The 21,618-nt window shown below is 37.7% G+C and overlaps 1 protein-coding gene across 9 annotated transcripts in view; it reads right to left on the bottom strand.

Moving 5' to 3' along the window:
• The window catches only part of ADGRB1 (adhesion G protein-coupled receptor B1), a 4,264,735-nt gene that overhangs the window by 13,164 nt on the left and 4,229,953 nt on the right, over positions 1 to 21,618 (bottom strand). For all 9 annotated transcript variants that reach the window (XM_044067288.1, XM_044067286.1, XM_044067290.1 and 6 more), the window contains one exon: positions 16,860 to 16,964. In XM_044067288.1, coding sequence (XP_043923223.1) covers positions 16,860 to 16,964 — 105 coding nt within the window. The remainder of the gene's footprint in view (positions 1 to 16,859; positions 16,965 to 21,618) is intronic.

A 21,618-nucleotide genomic window follows, 5' to 3' on the forward strand; every position in this document is an offset into this window, starting at 1 on the left:
AGGTTGTGTTAAAATACTCCATGGCTTTGTCAAGAGATTGTTGTATTAGGGGAGTCCAGTTACAGCTTTTTAGTACATTGATGAAGTTAGTAGCTATAAAGGTTTTTTTGTTACGTACAAGTCTGAGGATAGGTTGGTTGATGTGTTGGGATCTGTTCCTAATTAGGTAGGTTGGTTGATGGTCACTTAGACTATCCGGAAGACAGACAGATTACTGTGTAACAGTGGGGTCAGATACCAGAATCCAGTCTAAGATGGACTGGCATTTGGATGTTTTGTCTATTCTAGTTGGGGTGGTAATAGTTTGAGGTTTACAAAGGTAGAGGGATTGTGGCTGGAACAGTCAAGCCAGTCAATATTAAAGTCCCCTATTAGTATTGTTTCTTGTGGAAGTGAGTTTGAGATCCAGTTAAGCAGGTTTTACATTATAGTAGTGTTACTGCCTGGTGGGATATAGCCTCCTGCAATAATTATGTGTTTGTTGTTTACTTTTAATTTGGCAAGGATTAGTTCTACATCTTTGACTTCTTGGGTATTATAATTTAATTGTTCTATGGTGAGATGGTTTTGGAATAATATTGCTAGACCTCCTCCCTTTTTCTCTAATTTATCTCTGCGTATAATATTGTATCCAGGTGCTGTGATCTCATTATTGTGGTGGTCTGGTTTAAGCCATGTTTCGGTTAACACAGCAATATCTGGTTTGTATAGAGCTAGTAGGGCATGAAGGTCCTGAATTTTGTTAAGTAGGCTTCTTACATTTATGTTTAAGAAAAGTAGAGAAGAGGTAGGTCTGTAGTATAGGGGATTTAGCTGATTTGATTTTGGGTTTGCTGATGTAATGGGTCCAGGGTTAGGGTGTATGTTTCCACAAGAGGTGTGTTTCTGGAGTAGGTGTAGATAGAGTTTGGTTAGTTTGAGAATTATTTTAATTTGTCTTTGAGAAGAGTGAGGGCTAGTTTTGACTGTCAGCTTATTATATGAGTAAGGGAAGGATTGGGAGGAGCTAATGTCGCATGGTGATATAGGAAAGTTTTTTAGTTTTATGGGATTGGCTATGGATTCTGTTTGTCATGAGGGTGGGGCGCAGATATGGACCTGAGTGTGGTAAGAGGAGAGGATGGAAAGTAAAAGTAGGGTGAAGATTGTTAATGGGTAAAATAATGTATGTAGTGGCTGTGTTGGATGTGTTTTGTACATATCATTTAGTTTCAGAAACGGGATGTGTATAAGGGTAATAAATGCTGGGTATATGGCTTGTGTATAGTATTGCAGAGTATGACCAGTACCAGAGTTTTCTTCTAAATATTAGGAAATGGTTGCTTAGCCAGTAAGGGTAGGAAGAGGTAAATAGTACTGTCTAGAGAAGCAAGGGTAGCAGAATTAGTGAGTACAAAGATCTGGGCGGAGATATTTGTTACTTAACTGTAATTCAGTGATTAACCATGGTTAGAGTAAATAAATAAGTAGTCTCCCAAGCTTAAAAACTACTGCATCTAATTGCACAATAATGATATGCTTAAACAATACTTTAGTCTATAGCAGGTATCACATACAAAAGACAACACAGTCTTGTGCTTCTGTAAATTTTCAAACTGATGCCTTTAAAGGCAGCTAACATTATGATGACAAGAAGATATATAGTATCAGCTGTAACTAGGTGACACCACTGAAAAACAACCAGACATCTTATATCATTCTTAAAGCTGTTAATGTTAACTGAAACACTAGAAAGATGACCGAGTTCCCTTTTCTGTATTTGATAACAGACTTTTTTTCATCTTTTGCTTTAAGTGTCTTACCCTTTTATCCAACAGTTATAAATTGCTGTACATCAAAAAGAAACCACCTCATATGGCAAAACAGCAAATGTATTGCCAGTTAAAATACAGCAATCAATATCTGACTGTACATCAATATGAATATCAACCTTTGACATATTCAGATTTTCACTATTAGGTTCAGCAAAGGTATCAATTATCTACTAATACAACAGGCAAAGACATGTTACCATCAATTCTTTTTTCAACTAAACTCGTATAATTAATGTTGCCTACATTCTCAGGATCTGTAGAAGGGCATTTAAGCTATAAATGTCAGGTGACAGTGCATTTCAAGCAAATCATTCGATAAGTTGCTATAATATGTCCATGTTCGCTACATTGTGGACAATGACTTGTCACACTGCTGAATAAGATATGAATCAGCTGCACAATAATAGCAAGCCTTTGGGTGTCCCCAATGATGCAGTGGGTCGCGTGGGTTTCCTCCGGGTGCTCCGATTTCCTCCCACATCCCAAAGACATGCTGTAGGTGGATTGGATACTCTAAATTGGCCCTGGACATGAGTGCGTGTATGTGTGTGCCTTCCGTGGAAGGTTGGGCACCGGGCTGGAAACTCGCCACTGTAAAACTCCACTGCCAATCATCAGCGGACAGGTGATCCACTGTGGTGACCCCTAACCGGGAAAAGCCGAAAGAAGAAGAAGAACATGATAAATGTACAAGTTTAGAGTCTTCCATATTTAAAATTACTAAGCACAACTCCACAGCTGTCTTTCATCCACTACATTCCTTCCAGAAAAAAAACAAAAAAAACCCCAAAGAAAAATAAACAAACAAAAATAAAAGACTAATACTGTTTAGAAATTAAGTTTTTTAAATTCATGTTGACTAACATATCAGTAAGTAAATATGTCATACTTAAAACATTCTCTCCTGATGGGGAGAATGTTTTGAGTAAAATCAGGGCTCAGCTACTTTGAAATCCCTAACAGTAGAAAGGCAGACATAGGTATGTCATTTATAGTTGCATGTCCAAGGACTACTTCTTCGAAATATTATCAAGAACTCACAAAGGAGCATCAACAGTTGTTAACCAGCATACAGTTCACTCCGACACTAAAGAAAACACAGCCACAAAAAATGGCCACACAACTATCATGCAGGAGCTCTTAAGGCAGTGGGACCAAACTAGCTCATTAGGGAATATTCTGGTTATAGGTGACTCCATAGCTAGACACAAATATGACCCACTTAGTAGAATGAGCAAAGTCATAGTGATGGCTAGCAATCTCTCAGATGCCAGGATCCACTTATCACCAGGCACTTCAAGTCCCTTTACTCCAGGTACACAAACCACCTGGTCATTGCTCATGTGAAAGTGAATGACCTGAGACACACCTCCTTAGATCATATGTTGAGGGACATAATGGAGCTCTCAGAATATGCATCTGAAATGGGTTTGAAACTACTATTAAGCCCTTGATTTGTGCCAGAAATATGAGAAATGTGGTAGTCATCCCACTTCACAAAGGGGGGGATCCACTACTGATCCAGACAAGTATAGACCCATAAACCTCACCAGACTTATCTGTAAGGTAATGCAGCATATCAATATGGAACATACTGACAAGGATATAGGTAGTCTTCAAACCCTGGACCCAAGCAAGTCTGGGTCTGTTAAAGGCAGATTCTGCTCCTTAAACTTGATGGACTTTTTTGAACAGGACACTGAGGCATATCACTCAGGCAAACTGGCATACCCAGAGTGGTCAAGTCATGTGATACTATTTCACATTCTAACATCATTGATAAGCTAACAGTATTACACTTATAGCTCATGTGTTAACCACTGGAAAGCAAACTAGTTCACTGTCAGAAGCCATTCTGTTAGTGTTGGAGACATGTCCTCATATAAATGCATAGTTACCAGAGGTATAGCCCACATATCAGTCCCGGGACCACTCCCCTTTGATTTCTAAATCTGTGACATCAAGGCTGAAAAGCAGTTACTTGCTGATGAAGTTTGTAGATGACTGCAACCTTGAGGTTGTCATAAATACCTCTGCTGACCTCTGGACTCTACAATACAGCATAACACACACTAACAAGCTTACTAACAAGTGGTGTGTAGACCATGGCCTCAGATTAAAAGCCAATAAATGCAGCATTGTATCCTCTGGTAAATTAGAGCACCCCTGCTCCTTTCTCATAAGTGATATTCCCCTAAAAACTGATGCAGTCATTATGAACATGGGATAATTTCATAGACAATGGACTGTCCTCTGACCAACATGTGACCACTGTTGTTAAGAAGTCCTTTTATACAGCTAGACTAATCTACAAGGAAGTTATCACCTGTCTCTTACTCTTCCCTTAACAGGAGAATAATTGAGTGTCTTGCCCCCTTTGGTATGTACATGTCTAGGCATATGACTCACCTCAAGAGACTACAGCATTTCCTTATTAAAACAATTAAGGGCATATCCTTTTTAAGCTACCCTGGCCACCTTTAAGCATTCTTATTCTTTTCAGCTTCCTATTGACTCTTGAGAGGGGACCTCTGATTTGCTTGCAACTCTTATACATCCACTAAACTAATAACACCCTAAACACCCTCTGATGAGACCTTCTACCATAACATACATAGGAACTACTAGCATGACAGAAACCTATCACAAAGAATACCTTTTATGGAATATACTACCCTTGGATGTAAAACATTGTAGTTCCCTGACTCTTTCCATGCATACCCTGGATGACTGGATAGAAATTCAAGGTACAGACCTGCTTGGCCCCCCACAAGTTCTTATCTAAAGGGATCAAACTAGACACAACACTTAGTTTAATGGGAATGATAATATTCCATGTTTTGGTAATTTCAATGTGAAATGATGAGGCTAGACAACAAATGTTCCACTGGGTCAACAGCCTAGTATTAACCTATGAACCTGTGAGATGAATTAATGCTTCAATGGTATAAGCATGCCATGTGACAGTTTGGCATAGTGCTTTACATTTGATTTCCATTAGTGGCATGCATATAACTTCTTCTGTATCACATGTCTAGACTATATCTCTTCAGAGCTATTTTACATCAGAAGTAAAAATAAAATATAACTATCAGGCATAGCAGCATATTTGTCACTTCAAATGTGGCATGAGCATAAACTACTGTTTCTGGGGATGACAATGTTGTACAGTCACATTCAGCAGTAAGCTGCAATGAAATGCTGGGGGTTTCAATGTTGTACATTCACATTCAACAGCAAGCTGCAGTGAAATGCTGGGGGTGACAATGTTGTACATTCACATTCAGCAGTAAACTGTAATGAAATGCTGGGGGTGACAATGTTGTGCAGTCACATTCAGCAGTAAGCTGCAATGAAAGTCCTAATGGCAGAATGGCAATCTCAGGTGAACTATATACATCAGTACCTTACTGCACTTCACTGAATATTTTAAGTACTCTCAAAGGAACAAGCATACTGCCTTGCCTACACAGTCACCAAATGCAGGACTTTACATGCATTTTACTATCATATTTTGAGATGGTGCATCCTATGTGATTCTAATAGGAGTAAGTAGATATCTTCTACTCATAGAAAGGAATGCATCATATGAGAATATATATCTTCACAGAGCTGACATTACAACATAAATAAAAAAATGCTACACAATTCAGCAGATAAGATGTTTCTGACAATGCTATTCTTTCATGACCAAAACTCACTGTGCTGAAGAGACAATGTACTAAAGTCAAATTCAGCATTGCACTGAGCTGCAATTAAATCCCTAAGGGCAGAATGGCAACCTTAACTGAACTCTCTATTTCAAAGTTGAAGGACAAATCCTTAGAAATTTAATTAAGAACTCACAACATGGCACTACCATATGACATCTATAGATAGGTACCAAATGTTTAGTTCTGTAATGTTTCACTGTCACAACTCAACATGTTACACTGCACTCTGCAGAATGTATCTTTACTGAGTTTCTTACAATTCATATTTAAAAGCCATGTATTGACTGGTCCAGAGGCCACTTTAAGAAAGAAAGAAGGGTTAGTCCACTGAGAGACTCAGTCCTTATGGAAGATAAGGTAAGGATAGTAGCATGATAAGGAATGGAACTCTGAAACACTCCAGGATGAAGTTATTTCTACTAAAAAAGTAAGGCTTTTCTAAGTAGCAACCATAAATCAATAGTAGCAGCTGGCTTGGAAGGAGGTCTAGTTAAAACTTGGCACAAAGGAGACAAATCCCGAGGGGAGATTGGATCTCCTACCAGAGGTCTAAGCAGGAAAGTATCCTTCAAGAAGGTTTTATACCGTTTGGGAAATGCAACAGATATTTTATCCATTCCAACATAAAAATTCAAAATGGCTGCTAGTTGGACCTTAGCAGTGGAATAACTGAGACCAGAATGGAAATGATCTGCAAGAAAGTTCAAAATTACATCTAAGGGGGCAGAGAAAGGATATAGGCCCTTAGAAGTAAACTAAATAAAAAAAAACTCTTCACCTTGGTAGTGGAAATCTTTTTGGTTGAAGGTTTCTGTGAGGAAGAAAAAATATAAATATCTCTCTTAGAAAGCTTGGGATCTCTGACCACCACTGGAGTTGGAGGAATGAAGAAGTCAGCCTGAGGGATTTGAGATTCGTGTGAGACTGGCATGAAGAATGAGATATCAAGTTTCAAACTGGATCCAGAACCAAAGGGGGGACGACAGATGAGGCCACAGAAAGGGAAGTCCTGATTGTCTGAGCAAGAAGGGAGCTATAAGGATCACAGTCACTCTGCAATGGGCTTTGTTCTGTAGAAACTTTCTTTTCTGGGACTTTGGAAGATATGTACATAGGAGACAAAGGGGGGCAAACATGGAACAGAGCGTCCCTTGGTGATTGTCCCTTGGGAGGGATCATGGAGATGAAACTGCTGCATTTGGTGCTGATGGGGGATGTAAAGAGAATGAAGCAGGGCTGACCTCAATAGCTGAAGATACGAGCCGCCATTAACAGATTGAGCAACCACTCATAAAGCATGAGGATGCTCCTGCTCAAGGTGTCCACTAGAATATTGGATCTCCCTAGGATATACACTGGTCTGTCAGGATATCTCCCATTGCCACATCCTCATGACCTCTTGACACAAGGGGTAGGTTTGGGTTCCCCCTTGCTTGTTTATGTACCAAGCCACTGCCATTTTGTCATTCTGTATGGCTATCACACCCTTGGGGATGATATCCTGAAAGGATGAAAACCACAAACCAGTGACCCAATAAAAGACAAATAAGCTGTATTCACTCTCTGACATCTCGGCTGCACTGCCTTCAAGGAGAATACACATCAAATAAAACACTCAGTATATATACTACATCCAATTACTCTATACAAATACCAATTAGAAAATCACATTCTAATTAAAGGAGAAACCTCCAATTAAGTTACGAATTCATACCTTTTGGTATTAAGGTATCACATTTAAGTATATAAATAGCTTCTTTGTACAAAAGTCTGTTCCTAAAACATATATCAGTGGAAACATGTTCAATTTTTTCAACTTTTTCTAAAACAGTCCCTTGTAAATTTCGTAATGGAACAAACTGGCTAGGCTTGTATAGGCCCTAGGGTTGATAGCCTAGTACCAACCTATGAACCTATGAACTCTCGTTATGCAGGTCCGCAGAACAGAAAGTGTCAACATGAAGGACAGTCTAATGGATATTGGCAGCAGCAACCCCAACAGTTTCCATAACACAAAAGGGGTAAATGGTAACTGTGGTACATATATCGTTAACCTGTCTAGGTATTTACTCAGTGATTCTGAAAAGTCTGTTTTAGAATGTGGATCGAACTTTATTCCCACTGTAATACCACACTTACATGAAATTAAGTGTGATATTTTCAGGTTTGTTAGAACATTGCAACTTAAATGGATATTTGATGGTAAGAATATCTTCAGATAGTGATTTAGATTAAATAGACTGTATTTCAGGTGACAACAGTTTTTATTCATGTGTATCAGATGAAATGCCAAATGCTTATTTGTTTGACACCAGTATGATTTCTACCAAAAGTAGGTTTGTCCCTATTTTTAATAATGAGAAAGTGTTACAATTTTATAAAATGTTAAACTTTTCGGTAGAAATTAAAGGCCCTAATAATATTGCATTTAACTTGACTAAAGAAGAGTGGTCTGCTTTGGTAGCTTTGAGTAATAACAAGGGCCTTATTTTTAAACTTTCTGATAAGGGTAACAAGCTTGTTGTTATGGATTTAGTCCAATATTTGGATATGTGTTATGAGCACCTTAATGATGTGAATGTTTATCAGAAAGTACTTTTTTCTGATTATGAGTTAGCTATTAATGAATATTTAGATTTGATTGGTAAGGGTGTCAGACTGGGTTATATTTCTAAAGATGATGCAAAAAAGAAATTTAATGTTGAGGATGATGATATTGCTTGCTTTTAGTGCTTGCCAAAAATACACAAAAGTTTGTATAACCCACCTGGACGCCCTATAGTATCTGGTAAAAAATAGTTTTCTTATAATATTGGATGCATATTGCATCAAATTTTATTACCGAAGGTGATGTCATTACCTGCATACATTAAAGATGTTTTTGATTTTTTTAGTAAAATTAAAAATGTACAGCTTAACATGAATATGTATTTTATCACTTTGGATGTTAAGAGCCTTTATACTAGTATTACTCATGCTTTTGATATTGAAGCTGTTACGTTTTTATCTTGGTGAATCTCCTGCAACAGAATATGTTGTGGAACTGTTGTTTTTTTGCCTCAGTAACAAAGACAGGGCATGGCTATGGGGGCAGCATTTGCTCCCTCATATGCTAACCTCAGTATGGGGTTATTTGAACATGAATATATTTATAGAGCTTTATTTTATGTTCAATATGTCAAGTATTATGCCCATTTTATTGATAACCTTTTCTTTCTGTGTGATGGGGAAGAAGAAGAGTGGATGAATTTATACAGACTATACAGTCTAACAGATTCAATTTGACATTTGATGGCATACAAAAAGGAAAATGGTCTCTTTTTTAGATGTTGAATTGGATATCTCTGGACCATATGGACTACATACAAAAGTACATAGGAAGTTTGATGGGAGTATCCAATATTTGAAAGCTTCCCCCACACACACACACACACACACACACACTATTGAAGCTTTGCCGTATGGGGAAATGATACGGATTAGTAGGTTATGTAATGGTTCTGTAGAACTTCAAGATGAGATTTTTAAAACTTGTTCTATATTTGAATGTAGGGGTTATAGCAGGTCCATTATTAATAGAGCTATTACTAAGGTTCGGAATAGAGAGAGGGGATGTCATCCAAACTTTAATGGGGCTTTTCCCATATTGGATGATGTTCAGACTGATATTTATTTTGTTACTATGTAGAGTTGTTTTAGTGAGAATTTGATGGGTTTTGTGAAGTATTACTGGGAGTATATGCAATCTAGTAGACATTCCCAGCTTTGGTTACCTGAGAGGTTAAAATTTTCCTTTAATGTAGGAAAAAGTTTAAAAAATGTTTTAGATAAAGGGAAGTTTGTTATGCCCCCTGCTAGTCTATACAATATAAGGTTGAACCCCGGTACTTATGCTTGTGGGAAATGTAAGGCATGTAAATATATTGTTAATAGTTTTGGAAATATTAATGGACGTAGGTTTACAGTTAAGGGCTTTTTTAGATATGACACTGTTGGTATAATTTATGCCCTTAAATGTCCATGTGATATGTTCTATATTGGCCAGTCAAAAAGGGCATTTAAAATCAAATTTTTAGAACGTATGCGAGACATAGAAAATTTTAGACACAAGTTCTGTGGTAGTTCATTTTCATCAAGTACATCAGGGCTCATCAGTGGGTTTACAAGGGAGTATTTTAGAAAAAGTTGAAAAAATTGAACATGTTTCTACTGATATAGGTTTTAGGAACAGACTTTTGTACAAAGAGGCTATTTATATACTTAAATGTGATACTTTAATACCAAAAGGTATGAATTCTGAACTTAATTGGAGATTTCTCCTTTAATTAGAATGTGATTTTCTAACTGGTATTTGTATAGAGTGTTTTATTTGATGTGCAGTCTCCTTGAAGGCAGTGCAGCCAAGACATCAGAGAGTGAATAAAGCTTTTTTGTCTTTTACTGGGTCACTGGTTTGTGGTTTTCATCCTTTTTTTATTTTATCAGTTTTATTGTTGTGCATTAGGAAGTCCTGAAAGGCCTGGAAAGCTAGGAGGACTTCTCTCATCACCACAACATACGGAGGCAGGTCTCTGAAAGGGTAAGGGTACCTTGGGCTGCAATCACCGCAAAATGCCCCTTCCCACTCCAGGAGGGAAGTGTTCATGGTAATAGTGGCATAGGGCTTAGGAAAAACATAAGGACAACCTGACATAACCTGATCTGACTGCAGCCACCAAGAAATGTGTTAATGGCATATGTTAATGAAAAGTTAATTAGATGAGACATAACTGACTATCGGACTGATAAGGTCCATTGAAGAGCCCTCATGAAAAGCCTGGCCAACAGAACAAAACAGATAACAATTTGGGAAGCTGATGGCCTCTGAGAAAGTAATAACTAATTAACATGAAGCCGTAAAGACAGAAGCGTGGAGGGGGCAACTTGGCAGTTTGACTGACGGTGTCCAGATGGCATCCAATAAATTCTAGAGTTTGAACTGGTTCTAGATTTTACTTTTCAAAATTCACTAAGATGCACTGGAGATTTCCCTTGCCTGAATTATGCCCTTGAGGTTGATGTAAAATGCCACTTGTCCAGGTAAGGGAAGACCCAGAATCTGTCTGCCTGAGCCAGGCAGCTACTACTGCCATACACTTTGTACACCTTTACCTGGAGTATCCAGGGGGAATTGTTAAGCTTTATAAAAGAAGAGTTATTTTCACCCTCCCTAGTTTATATAAAAGGTCCTCTGTAGGATAGAAAAATGAAGAGCCGTGGCAGACAATGTCTTCCCTTCTTGTTCATTCCTAGCCAGTGTGGTTTTAACCGTGGACCCAAACAAGGTGGATCTGTCACTTTAAAGCAGTCTACAGGGTTAGACAGATGAATCCAGGAATGGTGGTGTATGATGATGCTGGTCCTAGGTGCATAAGCAATACTATCTGCTGCATAAGAATACAGCCTTGTGGATACATCAGAAATGGACTGGGACTGCTCAAGTTTTAGAGGTGAAGGCTATCATGAGAATAACACATGTGAACCCAAGGTCCTAGATGGGCAGGAGGATGGGAATGGTTCCAACTTGGAAACATAAATTTCAGTCTCTGAAACAGACAGAGATCTTTTCCATGACATTAAATACTGATGCCAAGCCTGGACTGCTGGGAAGGCACCATCTGTGATCTTCAGATCTAGGAAAGTCTGATATCAAAACAAGTTATCCAAAGCCAAGACACCCAGAAGGACCAATGGTTCTCAAATCCATGGAGTCAAACAAGGACCCAGACTCACAAGCTCTGACCTCTTGGGTCCGGGAAGCAGGAGGCTCTGAAGGAATCTGAGCTGAGAACATCGAGGAAGAAGCCACATCTGGGAGCAGCCAAGTTGTCAGTGCCAACCAACAGGTAATATAAGGCAGTGTTGGAATCATGGATACCAGCACTGAAGGATGGGCTGGAGGGATACCGCTCAACTGTACAGATTTTTGCAGAATGTCCAGATTTTTGCCTCATATTTTTGATGTGTTCCTCATAAAATGTGTGAACTTCTGGCAAGTCACTGGGATGATCTGAGGACTGAAGTCACTAAATAATGATATACATTTGTGTTTCAGAATTCATATCCTTCAAAAAAAATGCATACTAAGACAAATGTTGATGTTCTAGCCACTTTCTAAGATTATAAGAGCAATATTTAAAATCTGTCCCTATTTTTAGGCCTTTATCCCCCATTCTGTCAGGCTTTGTCCAGATTTTTTGTGCTAAGAGGTTGAGAGGTATGGCTGGAGGAGGAACAGCGAGTGTCAAAAAAGAAGGAATGAATCCTTCGCCCTTAGAATTGAGGTAGGGCGAATAATTCCTAGGCCCATTTGGCTTTCAAGAAAATAAGCATGAGCTGCTCCAAGTCTGATTCTCTAACACTCCTTGAGGACTTAGCAGAACTATATGAAGTTGTAGATGACAGCCTGGTAGGTCAAGGCAAAGGCAAGGAAGTTTTCCAGATTCATAAGGGAGACAACTAGACCCGACATTGGAATGGCTCCAGGGAAACCTCCAGTCTGGGAGTAATCAGGATGAAGAGGGAGTGCAGCTAGTCTTTTGAAGGAGTCATAACTAAAAAAAAGGCTAAAAATGCTTCACCTGGGTGACACTGACAACTCTGAACTCAGAGACATCACAGAAAGAGAGGGTGGCTTGTAATGCAGAATCCTGAGTAGGAGCCTAAGGGGTCAAGGGCCTTGGGACTTTTGGATCCAGCTGGCCCCCAAGAGTAGAAGAAGAACATTTTTGGGCTTCTCTCTCTATATATTTTGCCTTTTCTTTTTCTCTTTCCAAATTCTCATTCTCCTTATGATCCCTCTCTCTTTGTCTTTCTTATGCTTCTTGTCCCTAGTCTCTTGGCGAGAGAAGAAGACAAAGTGACATGACTAGCAGTAGAAGAGGAAGAAGAAGAAAAGCATTCCCTTGAGAACTAGCTTAGCTCGCTGATCAGCAAGGGCTTTGGCCCCAAAAGCTGCACAAGCTTGGCACTTTGAGTCCAGGTGGGAGACACCCAGATAATAAAAACAATTCTCATGTGAATCCTAAGGAAGGCAACTTGTGCCCACACTCCACATATTTTTTTGAAACCTGTAGCCTTGTCCAAGCTATGAGTTAATAGCAATGATCAGAAAGCACAAAAAACAAGCATATAACAACAAGAACAAATTAACAATAACTATGTACTACAAAAGCCCAAAGTTTTACACACAAACACACTTTAACCAGAAGTGGAACAGCAAAGAAAGAAAGAAAGCACTTTTTTGTTCAGGGCAAGAAATCTCACTCAGAAAATGATGGCAATAAAAGCTCAAAAGAAAATGATGGCAATAAAAGCTCAAAAGACAAACACACACACTAACAAGATGGTCAATGCCGACTAAAAGATCAAACTACTCAGCAATCCTTTTGCTGACTAACTAACTAGAAAACAACTAAAATAATACTAATACTACAGGACAGGAGAAAATGCAGGAGCAAAAATACAGGAAAAAAATGAGTCTGATTGCTGGAATTAGCAAACAGGATCTGCGAAGACTTTGGGAGGGCAGTGCGTTATGGGAGATGAGGCAGAGTTTCGGACAGGAAGAGTCTAAACTGCCAGCTTCAGATCCAATCGGATCTGATAACCCACACACAGGTTCAGACGGACAGAAGAGACAACATCAGATCAAATGTCTAATATGATGGAGATGAGATTAGTTTACAGTAATAATAATAAATTAGTAGAATATTAACAAAAGTCTGGCAGGTAGCATAGAGGATTATGGCTCTGAGCTGTTAATGAGTTGTTTCCTGTAGCCCAAGGGACACAGTCTGATTCCTTCCACCTCCACTTGACTAATGTGTGACTCAGCATGTCACTTCACTAGACAGTTCTCCCGGTACACCCCATAAAGGTTACACTGTGTCCAGTGGGCTCATATGGTTAACAAATGTAGAAAAATATATTTATAACCAAAATGTTATTGAAGTAGTACAATGAAATAAAATGTCTTCTAAAAATAGTCTTTAATGGTTTTCTTGATCAGTTTAACAGGTGGAATGTTATAAGTTATAGCTGATGTGTAATAATGTCAAAAGGCAAGTAGCAAAGAAAGAAAAAGTAATCCACAAGTGCTCAAAATTAAACTCTGAAATTGCTAACAGTTCTCTGTCATCAGAGTGAAGGGAAGTAGAAAGATGGCAAGGTAGCATCAACAACCTAATAGAGGAAGGGACTCATATCATGAAAGGCCAAATAGGTGGAAACTAGTACAGACTTCGAATCACAAGAGTTACACGGGGAATGAAAAGCTCCATGTGAAAATGTGCTGTTTCAGTCTGTACTAGGTGAAGATATCCTGTATCATCATTATCCAGTTACCAATAAATACCACTGTACTAAAATGCACATGTAGACATCAAAGCATGTTTACTGCTGATGAACACTCTTTTGGAATTAAATGTTATGAATGTTACCACTGTAGGTACCTACAATGCAATGAATGTTACCATTGTAGGTAATACCTGATAAAAGATAAGGGCAGTGGAGACCTTGCAGGTTACCTGAATGATTACTGCCTCTGTCTTTACCAGGCAGTTTTAAACAACTTCAACTCATTCAGCCAAGGATATCTTAAAGGCTATCTAGTAATGTGACAAGGCTTGGCGCACTTTCACAAGGAAATAAGAGGTATGGATAGATGTCATCTGCATAACAGACTGGAATGGACTGACATGTGCAGAGTGATTTAGGCTTTATCTAAATCACCTTTTCTATAATATTAGCAGCCAATGTTAGGCTGAAGATACACCTGTAACTCTGTAGACTGTTCACATTCCAAGAGGTTTATGACGGAGCGGGAGTAATCAAAGTCTGTTTTAATATAACTGGAAATAACAAATTAGCAAATTCTGTGGCATGAAATTGCTTTGTGCTTAGCATGACCACTTTTTGATCAGTGCAAGCTGGTTATGCAAAGCTCCCCCTCACTTGATTCACAGATAAAAGTTTTAGATTATCTCAGGACAGGTAATTTTATGGTTTAATACTGTATTCCAAAATACCTGGTACATGTAGTATACACTTAAGCCATACAAGATGGCAATGATCACCCCCTCAGAACACAAATGGCATTCTGTAAACTTATTTAAAAATCTTGCAGCCTATCCAATGGGCAAATCTGTTAGTTCAGTCCCAAGTCTGACCTTGATTTTAGTAAACACTGCCATTGACAACAGCTCACCAACTAAGAAGGCAGCCCATTGAGCAGCTACCTCATCAGTATAGCATCCCAAGAAAGACCATTATTTGGAAGGTTTGTAGCCAGAGCGCTTTTTTGAATGTTATACCTAACTTCAACCAGCAAATATAGAATTCCTATAAAAGCATCCCTTCAGATGGGCAGTCTGATTGGCTAAATTGGAGTCTATTTAATGGAGGTTATCTAAAATTAAGACTATAGAAAGATCTCTTTAGCCCATCTCAAAGAATGCTTTGACCTACTACCACTAAGACGTTGTAAGTTGGAAACAACAAACCAATTAAAAACAGCACTACTGGACTGAATCACCAGCTCTCTCATAACAGATTTTACAGCTGAAATAATTAAATATTTTGAAATTTAAGACTGTGACAGACAGAAGTTGTTTCAGATAAACAGCCTGTGTGACAAAGAGTACATGTAATGAATGTGCTACTTTGTGTAAGCATGAATTACAACATGCACATGTACAGTATATACAAGAAGAATCTTTAACAAGTAATTTCAGTGCATAGAAATAACTACCTGAATTAGTGGTGAAATGCAAGAGTTTTATTAAAAAAGGAAAGGTGAAGTGTTTTGAAATAGCTCAGCTGTATATAATAACAAGAATCCCTGTCATACTCATCAAATATATCACCTAAAGCACAGTTTTCCTACTCACACAAATAAAACCGACAGGTTCTAGGTGACTACTGCCTCATTAACACTTAGTTAAGTTAAAGCCTTTGTTGTGGTTTTATAATTTAAAAAAACACCATTCACTGCATCATTGGAAAACAGCAATGTTACTCTATTTAGCACTTTCTTCCTTACAATAATCAGGACTTCTTCAGAATACAAAAATGAAATGTACTTACTGGTTTTATTTTATTTCAAAATCATGTGACATCAATTAACACATCAATCTGAAACAATAAATAAAATTACTTAACAAACCTTATATCTGTTAGAAAATATTCAATATTATTAGTTTTTTAAGGCCTAGGAACTTATCAGCCTGGAGCTGATTTCCATTCCATTTAAATTATTATAAGGATAAAAATGATAAATAAAGTTACATTGCTTCTTTCCATTGATGCCATGGTTGGAGATTTTTGTTTCATTTGTTTTATTGCATCCATGTTGGCCAAATTGTTTTTTTTTTTTAATTTTTAAGCTTTGATGATTACTTTCAAAAATCAGCTTAGTTTTACAGGATTACTGAAATGCAAAATACAAAACTAACACAAATCAGAATCTGTTGTGCTGAATCAGCATACTGCAAATACAGGAAGGCAAGAGGAGGGATTCTTTTTTGACTGCTACATTTTTATAGGTAATATAGCTATAGATCAGTGAAGCAGACTGAATAAATTAAAATCTTCAGTAATGAAAATAATGCATGTTTGCATTACTGAATGTATCTTTTCAATGAAGGATTTAAGGCTGATAAGAAAAACAGGCTAACAAGGATCAATAAAATTAGTGCTCACACTCATGGCACATTGATCTTGTGGTGCTCCTTTTAGATCTGACAAAGTAAGCAACCCTGGTTTCTAAATATAAGTTTCAACTAAGGCTGTACAAGCAATACGACTTAGAATTCTGATATTGCTCCATATGACTAACAGATTTACACTGAGCTTTTATCTGTTACACCTGAAGTAGTAGTGATAACTAACTTAGCCACTATGGAAAAATAAACCAATTACCTGTACTTTGCAGTCAAAGAGCGATATCCATATCTGTTTCTGTGTAGTTTCCATCCACACAAAATAAGAACGCTAGAATTACATAGACCTACTCGAAACATACTACTCATAGGAATGATAACTGTTACAGGGAGGAACTGAAATGTATGACTTGAGGAAAATCATGATTTACCAGTTTGATTCACTTCTATTAGCTTAAAAACTACAAAAATGAACTATTTCCTTTAAAAAAGAAGGATTAAACTTTCTGACTCTTGCTGATGGACAAGTGTATGGATGCACCACATTATATCACTTGAGAACTTGGACTTCTGCATCATTATCATCATTCTAAAAAAATCAAAATCAGTTAAAGAATATGAAAATGACCAACCTTGGTATCTACTGGAGGTGACTCCCTTTCTTTCTCTGTTGTTTGCATTTTTCTGTTCAGGTCCTGAAACATATCTTGGTGACGTTTCCTTGTATGCATAATTTTCTAGAATATATAACATTTGGAAATTATGGCAAGTTTTGGCACATAAAAGAGACACTTATCTGAAGGCAGTACCATGAAAGGAAAACTCACTACATCAAACTGCAGCACAATATATTAATGAAAGTGTTACGTTTGCTGACTTAATAATAACCTGTGAAGCTACTGCATATAATACATGCCGGATATTCAAAGAGAATAAACACAAAGAAATTTATTTGGGTTTTTCCTGCAGCTGCTGATACTAATGGCATGTCATATTTGTTTGATACACATCCATCCAATCAGGTTATCACTGCTCTGTGAATACATCCTGGTGTATTTGTCAACAGTTATGGTTAACACCAACTCTATCATGGTATCTTTGGATGAAATTGGCTACCATGTGCTAGTAGGTAAAACTCAAAAAGAAGAGGTTTTCAGCAGTCTGCGGATTAGCCCAGAGTTTCACAGATTAAATACATCACAGAGGAGGAGTAACAATTTCAAGACTGTTTATTGTTTTTAATTTCACACTTAAAAATACTATGCCTGTAGGTGGCACCATTACTGTGAAGAGAATTAGGGATACTGCACATTAGTAAGGATGGGAAGGGGGGCTTTGCTTGTCCTTTTCCACCTTATTCTTCTTTCGGCTTTTCCCGGTTAGGGGTCACCACAGCGGAACTCCGGTCCGCTAATGATTGGCAGTAGATTTTTATGTGCTGAGTTGCCAGCTCTGATGCACAACCTTCAACGAAGGTACGCCCATTCATGCATGTCTCCACACAGAAGATGCTCTAGCTGAGAATCGAACAGGACAATGTCTTACTGTGAGGCGACAATGCTACCGCAGCACCACCACCGTATTAATTTGTCCTAATCTTAAGCATGCCACTACCCCTAATGCTAACCCTATATATATCACCTTAGGAAAAAAATCCTCTCATACCACCACTACAAAAGACAATCATTCACACACCACATACAGCAGGAAGCAATTACAGCATTAAATATATTTCCCTTGGCCTTATTTTACCCCCAACCAACAAACACTCACATACACACTCCCATTACCAGTGTAAAAAGTTTCACTGTATCTCAAAATTTTGGCATAACAATGCAGTGTGTGTGTGTGTGTGTGTGTGTATTTGTATGTACATGCATATAGATAAAAATACAGTTACATATAAAACTATGCATATTTTCATGGGTTTACAGTATGCCAGCTGTATGTCAACCATTGCAATCTTAGCCAGCAATGCCATAAAAGCAAGACCATGGAAAGTGAGTTTATAGTTCATAACATGATGTTAGAAAGTAGAGTTAATTTGGGATATACAAGCAGATGATTTTCAGATCAAATTAAGTTATCAGGAAAGAAACTAAGGAGAAACTGGAGAAAAGGGAAGCAAAGAAAAACAGAAGGAACAGGAAAATAGAGATCTGCACGTTTAGCTTGGGATAGCTAGAAATGTGTAACCAGTAAATCCTTGGGTGAAAAATTGGATCCTATCCATTAAACAAAATGACATTTCAATTTTGCTAGGATTTTCACTGCCTAATATGTAGGGGGAAGCTCATTCCATAGGTGTGGGAGGTGATGGGTGATAAATTATCCCTGAATCAGGACGTATTGCTATTTTGTTGAAGAACTAGGTCTTTAGTACAGACATTAACTGGGGAGTACTTCTTTTTGAAGAAAAGGAAGATGCAGTGAACAGGATTTGCACAGATCACGTCACATGGGACTATAAGCCACAGAAAGTAAGGACATGGCTTTTAGTCTATTCAAACAAGAGCTATTCTTTAAACATTGTATTTTTAGTTGTAAAATGCTGGGGTCTTTCCAGGTGGAAAAACTACAGAGCTACATAAATACAGCACTGTATTCTATAATGGGAAGGAGGAGGATAGACTAAAGAAAAACCAAGACAGAATGGGGTCCAGATGAGAGTCCATGACAGCTGACATGGCAGACAATTTTTTTTTTCCTGAAAATACTGGAGACACATTGATACATCTCTATGTAAGTACCTAAATCCCAGATCGATGTCAGTCTTAAAGTGAATCTGATTTACATTACTTTGCATTTAGTGTCAAACTGTCATTAGAACACCAGTTATGACTCTGATCAAGGCATTGTTGGAGTATTAATGAATCTAGTGGGAAGTTTATATATGTATCTATGTTATCACTCTAAATTGGATAAGTAAAAAACACATAAGAACATGGACTGGATATCAAAATGAGCACAACATCCAAAACCAAAATTAAATAGCAGTGGGTACTTTCATTTCAATGAATAGTTTCTTTAGACTGATGCTTACATACAAAATTCAAATTGAAATACAAATGAAATCACCTAATAAAACCATGTGACCTGTTCATGTAACTCAAAATTTCTGAAGTACAAAAACAGTAAAATTATAATTAATAATATAATAAAAAATGTAAGAATTCAATGTGTGATGTCTCAATTTCCATTTCTTCAGAACATTTTTAAAATTAATTTGCTCATTCAATCCTGGTGGAATAGATGCATTAAAGGAGAACCACACCTAAAAACTAAAAAAAACCCCAAATATTATTGTAATATTCTTTTTGATTAAATGCATTGACAAGTAAATGGTGCCAAGTAAGGCTCACACACGTAAGTGCATATTTTACTGTATACTGTAGCCCTGTTAGTCTGTGTGCTACCACTTCCCTACCTCATCTTGTCATGTTATCCTTAACGTAGCATCTCCCTCTGCACATGTTTTTATGGTGACTGTATATCTCCCCTGTACTGTCATTATTTCCTACCACTTTATTTACATAGCCCAATGCATTCAATATCACCTGTGATTCCACAATCTGTTCCTACCTCTCAACTGTACAGATTTTACCACAATGTCCAGATTTTTGTCTCATATTTTTGCTTTGTTTCTTTAAAGATTTTGATTTCCTGGCAAATTAGTGGCAAATCGTTAAAGATCGAAGTTAAAAAATAATGACAGACATTTAGGTTTCAGAGTTCATACCTTTCAGAAAATTCATGCTAATGCAAAATTGGTTATTGTATCAACTTTCTAAGTTTGTAAGCTCAATATCTAAATATTGTCCCACTTTTATTTTTGGCTTTGTCCAGATTTGTTGCTCTAAGAGGTTGAGAGGTATGAATCTGTTCAATTCCCTCTGCCTTCCCCATGGACTCCTTGTATCATCTTATAGGTTCATAAGTATTTATTAGGCTACTGATCTGTGAGGATCTTTAAAAGTATTGTGAAACATTCCCATGAAGTATTTAGCCCTTATATTTTAAGTATGACTAACTCAGTGACAAGCAGAGTATTTACATGTTGCCCCTATCCATTATGGACAAGGGTGCTAAACCAGAGGTGAATTTGTGATTAATAATCCATTCAGCCAGGTTACATCTTAACAGTATAAGAGAAGTACATTTCTTTACTTGAAGAGGAAGAGAATTCCAAAGAAGTGGTATTCTCTCTGATACACATCTATTTCTCCAACATGTTTTATTTATGTTGCAACGATGTTTAGATTTGTTGAGTCAGTGTTTATGTCCTTATTGGACATGTGCATGTGCAGTAGGTCTGACAGGACAGAGTCTGTTGAGGTTCTATATACAGTACAAGGCAGAGATTACCCATGAGGAGCTTGTATGACATTGAGAAGGGTGACAAGGCTTTGGGTCAGTCTGCATAGCTTTTATGATGTAGGCTCTTTTCTTTAGTAAGAAAGCTTTGTGGGTATTTTGAGTTGTGTTAAATTTTTGGACAGGTACATAGCAAATGGTACATTATATTCAATGAGTGGCCTGATGAGTAACACAATGGAATGACCACATCTCTGAACCTGGATGCCATAACCGCAGAAATAAGCTATGCAATAAAAAAAGCACTTTCTTACAATAGTGGATACATGGTGATTAATGGACTGTTTATTACCCACACAGGTTCCCAGGTCCCTAACTACTGGATCAGTTTTCAGGGGGGTGGCATTTTCAATGTGATAGTTATAAGGGACTTCTTGCTTGCTAAAGGATACTATTATACTTTTCTTGGCATTCGGTTTTAGTCCATGGTTTTGACAACGGCTATTGGTTTGAGAAAGGCTCTCTTTCAGGATATTGGTGTCTTCTGGGAGTATATAATGGCAAAAAGTTTATAGTCATGTGTAAACTTAACCAGGCATAAACCCTTAAAAGTAACTCTGACCTCCAAGAAATAAATGGAAGAACTGTCCATGGACTGAACCCTGGGGTAAACCACTAGTGACGGGTCTTTTGGATGAGGTAGAGCAGCCCGAAATAATTTCCTGTGTTCTATTTGTAATCCAGTTTGCTTTCTAATGCATTATATATACATTTAGCTGGGACAGTTTATCTATGATATCTGAGTCTGGGATGGCAATGAATACCTTTGCAAGGTCTAGATGTGCAATGAAATGACCTCATCCTTTGCTTCAGTAACCTTTTTGAAGGAGTCAATCATTTTAAATAGGCAAGATCTGGCTTTAACAAATGTGAATTGGCTTGGGTAGAGGCAGCTTGTGCTATAGGACAGTGTGTGTGTGTGTGTGTGTGTGTGTGTGTGTGTGTGTGTGTGTGTGTGTGTGTGTGTGTGTGTGTGTGTGTGTAATATGCCTCAAGTGCTACATGCTGGTGGGTAGA

This window comes from Protopterus annectens, chromosome 3.part1 (genome assembly GCF_019279795.1).
Source record: "Protopterus annectens isolate FY-2018-M chromosome 3.part1, PAN1.0, whole genome shotgun sequence".
In the NCBI taxonomy this organism is placed as follows: Eukaryota; Metazoa; Chordata; order Ceratodontiformes; family Protopteridae; genus Protopterus; species Protopterus annectens.